The 6,569-nt window shown below is 30.6% G+C and overlaps 1 protein-coding gene across 1 annotated transcript in view; it reads left to right on the forward strand.

The window, feature by feature from the left end:
* Nucleotides 1-5,133: 5,133 nt before the first annotated feature.
* The window catches only part of LOC105118320 (plant intracellular Ras-group-related LRR protein 6-like), a 9,182-nt gene continuing 7,746 nt past the window's right edge, over nt 5,134-6,569 (forward strand). Inside the window, exons 1-2 of the mRNA XM_011016243.1 lie at nt 5,134-5,487; nt 6,398-6,567. Coding sequence (XP_011014545.1) covers nt 5,287-5,487; nt 6,398-6,567 — 371 coding nt within the window. The 5' untranslated portion in view covers nt 5,134-5,286. The remainder of the gene's footprint in view (nt 5,488-6,397; nt 6,568-6,569) is intronic.

The raw sequence follows: 6,569 nt of genomic DNA on the forward strand, positions 1-6,569 counted from the left end.
GACGCCATAATTCTATTTGTTGGTTCTGATTAGGGTTTCTTTGTTTTGTTAATTTTCTAAAATATGGTTGGATTATTGATGATGAAATAGGAAAAGTTACTCATCTTTCTCTAAGTTACTCATCAATTTTCTATAACCAATTGATCCAAACTATTTAAACCCAAATCCTTTCAAACTCTCACAAATCTCTCCTTTTGAAAGTCTTCCCTTCGAATCTCATTGTTTCTCTGTTGCTAAAATTCAAACACTTAAATCTCTCATTTCAGCTTTCAAGTCCTTCCTTTTAAATTTGCACTGACTTCGAGAAACCCATGAACCAAAGATTAACAATATTCGACCACTACAACGCTTTCCCTCAAATCACGACACGTCTGGACCTACAAGTAACCCAACAACCATACCATCGATAAACCTAACACCAGCCACCCACCCACAAAAAGGAATAAACATGAAATGAGTGAAAGTCGGGGTTTCCATTTAGATGCGAAGCATTAGTTTAGTTGGGAGTAACGGATGGAAGAGACTTGAAGAGTGTTTCGTCTCTCTTTTGAAATTCACAAATTGTTGTCTGTCATTTATCATTTGATTTCAAAGGATTCAATTGTAATTTTATTTTATTTTTATCTTGAAAAAAAAATAAGTGACAGAAAAGTCACTGTAAAAATATATTAAAAAAATAAAATAAAAGGACATGAAGAAAATCCACAAAAAAGGCGATAACATCAATAAAATATCAGCATAGTCATGAAGTTATATTTGGTGCGGTGGGGTTCCCCGAGAAAATTGGTAAGGACACAATATATGATCCTTTTGGTTTGTGTTTTTGCTTCAATTTAGGAATAGAAAAGAAAAGGGAGAAGATTCTTTATATTCTTCGTGTTTAAACATACTGATAAATGACAACACAAATTCGTGTCTTGAGATGAGCTTCAATGGAGTCAAATATCACTTGGCATTTCCTGGATCCTAGAGGAAGTAGCAAATTCGTGTCCATCCACGATCCATGCCTCGGAGACCCATAAGATGCTCAGGTTACTAAAGAATTGACATAAGAAAAGAATCAGCACTCTGTTGTTGTCAAAAGGGATACTTGTTGATGCAGGAGTTTTTTTTATAGGAAAATTGATATTTTTTTTTGTTTATTTTATATTTTCCTATTCTTTTATGATATTTTTCTAGCCTCTTTTTTTTTCTATTTAAAAGGAACATTCTTCTTTAGTATTATTAGAGTTTTTTATTTTTTTTTATATATAAAAAATATTCTAATAGCTTTTTTCGATGTAAGAATTATTTCATTCAAAAATTACTTACACTGTTAAATGATATTCAATATATAATTTATATAATTTTTTTATCATGTATTTTCAAGTAAAAACTCCTTAATCCATGTTATTTTGTATTTAATTTTTTATCAAATAAAATAGAAATGATGAAATTTAAACTCGTGATTACTTAGTCAATAAAGTTCTGATATCATATCAAAGAATCATTTAACTCAAAAGTTTAAGTTATTAATTGAAAAGCCAAAATATAATTTATATAATTATTTAACATTAGCTATTAAAGATATGGATGAATATAAATTAAATATTTTGATTGACTCCCTACATTAATAGTGTTTTTGGTTTTTTAGGATCTTGACTTATAGCCATCCTTTTATCCAATACTTTTGTTGTTATCATAGCCCAATAATTCTTGGTTATTATTTTACTTTGTTAAGTACTACAAAACAACCATGGCTGAAAAAAAACCTGACAATCCTTGATAATAATTTTGTTTTGTTGTGTGATATAAAACTATTATATTAACTTTTTTTATATATAAAAATACATATTTTATTGGGTAATTTTAATTCTTTATTCTTTATTCTTTATTATTATGCTTTTCTAGTTTTATTCCTATTTTCATTTTCATTTGTTTTCTATATCCTTTCCCTCTGGTTGTCGTAGCAGTATAAATCACAATTATTAAACTTAATTTGGGTTTATCTAGGATCAACCTTGCATGGGTTTTAAAAAAAATATTCGATAGTTGATCCAATTAAAAATCAACTATAACACATGACATAATTTACTCGCTAAAAAACAAAAACATTCCAAAACCATACTGTACTGACTTAAAAAAATAAAATTAAAACTATATTATTTCAATCAAATCGAGTACTCAGACTTTGGTACGGTTTTCATTGTAATGGCACAGATAAGATTCCAATAGGGAGTCCTTAATTTCTTCTCCTGCTTTGAAAATTGCAATGACAATTACCCTTGAACCAATCACCAGATTCAAACCGGCACTAAGGCCCTTTCCGTTGGTAGCTGTCATAATTTCTGTGGAGAATTTTGACAGACATGGGAGGAGGAAGATGATGAGCCAGCTCATATCCATGTCGTTGTCAGGAGTTGCATCCCTCTGTGCATAAAATAATCAAATAACCGAACCGTGTTCCTTGTCTTCGTACGGAGATTGTTAGTGTTTCTCAGCAACTATAATTTCTTATTCCGCATATATTCGTAAGCTTACTCTCGTCATTGTGTTTTTATAATATTAAAAGGCTTGAATTTAATGAATTGTAGTAGCTTAAGAAATCTTGAGCCTTCTAATTAAAAAAAAAAACAAAGAATTTTATATATATATATATATTCTGTAAATGCAACTTTATAAAACATTCTAGTACCTTTCCATTACTTTCATTTTGCTGAAGTTAGATTCAAGGAGAAGATATGATTTGACATAAATTTTCATTTAAGATCATGATCTTATGGGTAGACTTCATTTTTTCTTCCTCTTCTTCCGTAAACAAATTATTGCTGTGAATAAAGAAAAGAAAGAAGAATACAATTTTGTTTTTAATCGATCATAGAATGACAATATCCTTTCTTAGGTGTTTTATCCTAATCCTTCTTCACAATTGCTCTTCCGTGCCTTCTGAACTTGTTTCTTCTCTTCCCATGAACATGCTCACACGCAATAGCTATCTTTCTTTTTTCTTTTATAGTTTAATGGTTTGACTCTCGAGATGCTCCATGGCAGGTCTCAACATGACTCTTAATTTATCCTAAATCTAATCTTAGTGCATTTAAATACCTCGAATATGGTATCAATTTAACCACCACAACCCGAGTCCTAAATAAATTTTAATTTTTTTTAAAATCAATTTATTTTTTGTTTCAAGAGTATTAAAAACTTGTTGTAGATTTTTATTTATTAGAAAATGAAAAGGAAATTCAAATCTTGTTTTTTTTTTTTGTTTTAAAATTCATAACAATAACAAACAACCCTTTAAAGATCCACAGCCATAAAGACACAGACAAAGGTCAACAACCAACCATGGATTATGTTCAATTGTAAATTGACAAGTTCTTCACCCTAAGAGATAGGTTTAGATTTGGGTTTAGTGAGCGATTAAGGAGGCTAATTCTCTCTTCTTTAACTATTAATTAATACTAATCGAACCTTGGACAACATGTAAAGGTTGTTCTTTCTGCGAATGTATCATGTCGGTATAATGTTTATATTCACGAGATGGTCAAGGGAGAGGACTTTAAATCTTAATTAACAAAAAAAAATCAGTCTCAACTAGCAAAACATTATAAAGCAATATATCTATGATTGATTAAAGGTTAACACCATAAAAATAAAAATAAAAAGCACCATCATCATCATCATCGTTTTCTTCTTCTTTAAGTAGTTAAATAATAAAAGCATCTTCTTATTTTAATGGAATAAAAGCATCTTAATTAAACAACAAGAAGTCTCACCTCACCTTAATTAGCTTGGCCGCCTGTTATAGCAGACATTGAAATTAACCAAATATCCTTTAAAACCCCACGATCCTTCATATAAAACTACAACCATCGATCTTTGTATAAGCTACTTCTCTTATCAATCTTGCAGTATCATAATCCAACTTGAAATTAAAAATAAAAATAAAAAATGGATTTTGGTTGTTGGAAGGGAAGGGAAGATAAGGGTTGTTTATATGCTGATCACCCGTCACCATGTGCCATCAAGAGCCTAAGAAAACTGTGCGGTTCACTACACATAATTAATCATGTGTACATCTACATCATGATCATTAATTAAATATTAATTCCTTATAGTATTAGTGATATCAATCTCTAATCACAAAAATCAAATATGTTATCTAAATTAACTCAGTGAACATTTGAAACTTTAAGAACTAGTTTTCCAGTTGTTTGAATGGAGAAATAATATTGTATTTAAATAGAAAGTTTCAATTTTCCTTTGTTTGATTCATTTTTCTAAAACAATCGAAGTATTACTCTACCTATAAACATCTCTTATACTTCTTGATCAATTCCTCTTTTTTTTCTTTCTTTTTTTTATGTTCTTAGTCGGTTTCTTCATTAATTATTTCAAGTGATAATATTAAATAAGTACCCCAATAATGACACGACTTTCATTTACATCCCCCAAATATGGACTTAAGCAATGCCTAATAGTTTCCCATATACTCCGGGCATGAAAAATTAAGTTATTTATATATAATTCGAGCTATTTCAAAGATACTTTAATAACATCTTGAAAATTGTGTCTGGGATTTTATAAATTACAAGTAATGATGAAATATTAACATATTTTAAATTAAGCGTGTCATAGTTTATCTTTGATGTCTGTACGAGACAAGGAAATATTTCTAAAGAGATTTCTCAGTTGAAAGTAATAGCGGTGTAGCATTAGTATTGATAAGGTGGATTCGTTTAGGATAGCATGCCTGGTTAAGCCGTAGTTCGGGGATGTAATTGAGAGTCTCATCATAGTTGAGGGACTCATTTGAATTTATCCTCTTTTTTCCATTAATCGGAAAACCAATTAGGGATTCAAGTCAAGAGAGATATAATGACAAGAAAGGGAACGAGATTGGTGGGTAGTATGTGGCCCTCAACATAAAAAAATAAAAAAACGTTATTGAAAAAAATAAAATATAGAAAATAAATGCAAGAAAAAGGTTGACTTCATAAAAAGGTAAAGATGGCCACGCAAACCCTAGCAATACGGCCTTGTACTTCCGAAGACGTCAGTCCCTATTTTTACCTCGCTCACCATCATCCTCCGTACGTCCTTTATTGTGATATATTAATTGCTCTTGGGTCTTAAATCTGCTCATCAAAAGACCCCAGAAAAACACCATTGCATGCCCTTCCCCTTCCCCTTCTCTTTCTTGTTCTTGTTTCTTTGTTCTATGATATAACCACCAGTACTCCATCAAATATCTTATCTTCGAATCATTCTCATGTATTTGTTGTGTGATTCAATGTTGAAAAGATGATGTATGAACAGATACAGCAGCAGCAGCAGCAGCAAATGATGAATAGGGTAGATAGAAGGAAGGTTATGGGAGAGAGAAGGAAGGCAATCGAGGAAGAAGAAGTTGATTTGAGTGGTATGTCTTTGGAGACTATACCTAACCCTTCACTCAATTTAGCCGCTATTTGCAAGCTTAACCTCTCCAACAACGATCTTCAGGTATATTTTCTCAACCTACTTGAGCGAATATGGATATATCCCAACAAATTTTCTGTTGAAGTGCAAAAGGAAACCTTTCTTGAGGTCAAGTCAAACAAAATTTTGATTGATATCAACACAAAATTTTTGTATTATTTTTTGTTTTTGATAAAAACACGGCTTTTTTGTTGTTAATTTGATTTTCCTTTTTATGGAAAAAAACGTAGCTTTTGTTTTTTTTTTTTTAATAGCAATCATTTCATTTGGAGTTGGTGAATCAGCACGACACCATTTTGAGTTTAAATCTAGTGATTAAAAATACTATTAATTTTCGAAAAAGAAAAGGAGAATTTTCTGGGGAAAAAAAGGAAAAGGGAAAAAAATCTTATTATCAATTATAATCATTCTTCTTCTTCTTTTTTTAATTCCAATGAAAAAAAAAGGAAGAGAAAGCTTATATTATTTTGTATGTTCCCCCACTCTGTTAAATTTGGTAGATATTTCTTGGACCATTTATCACTCTCTCTATTCAGTCATACGTATCTCTTAAGATTTCTACTAAATATTGGTCTTTATATATATATATATATATATATGTATGTATGTATGTATGTATGAAAAAGTTTTTATTCAAATATTTCTTTGGGTTTTAATCTCTCACCTATTACTCTCTCTTGGATCTCGAACAATTAGTGAGTTTTTAATTCTATAGTTAAGCATTCAACACCCAGCACAAGCAAATATGTAGAGGAATATATGTAGTAGCATATTGCTATATGTTTATTTCATAATTATTAGTTTTAATCAACTAGGAACATGATCATATAATGTTTCTTTGACTTTTATAACATGTACACTTGAATAACTCCACTGGCCAGCTTACAACGGAACCAAGCTAACAAATCGAGAAATTTATTTCTACATTCGACAGATGATACCAGAATCCTTAACAGCAAGAATGCTAAATTTGGTGGTGTTGGATGTTCACTCAAATCAGCTCAAATCTCTCCCTAACTCAATTGGGTGCTTGTCAAAGCTCAAAGTTCTTAATGTTTCATGCAACCTTCTTGTGTCCCTTCCCAGAACCATAGAGAATTGCAGGT

Source organism: Populus euphratica, unplaced genomic scaffold (genome assembly GCF_000495115.2).
Source record: "Populus euphratica unplaced genomic scaffold, PopEup_1.0 scaffold1876.1, whole genome shotgun sequence".
In the NCBI taxonomy this organism is placed as follows: Eukaryota; Viridiplantae; Streptophyta; class Magnoliopsida; order Malpighiales; family Salicaceae; genus Populus; species Populus euphratica.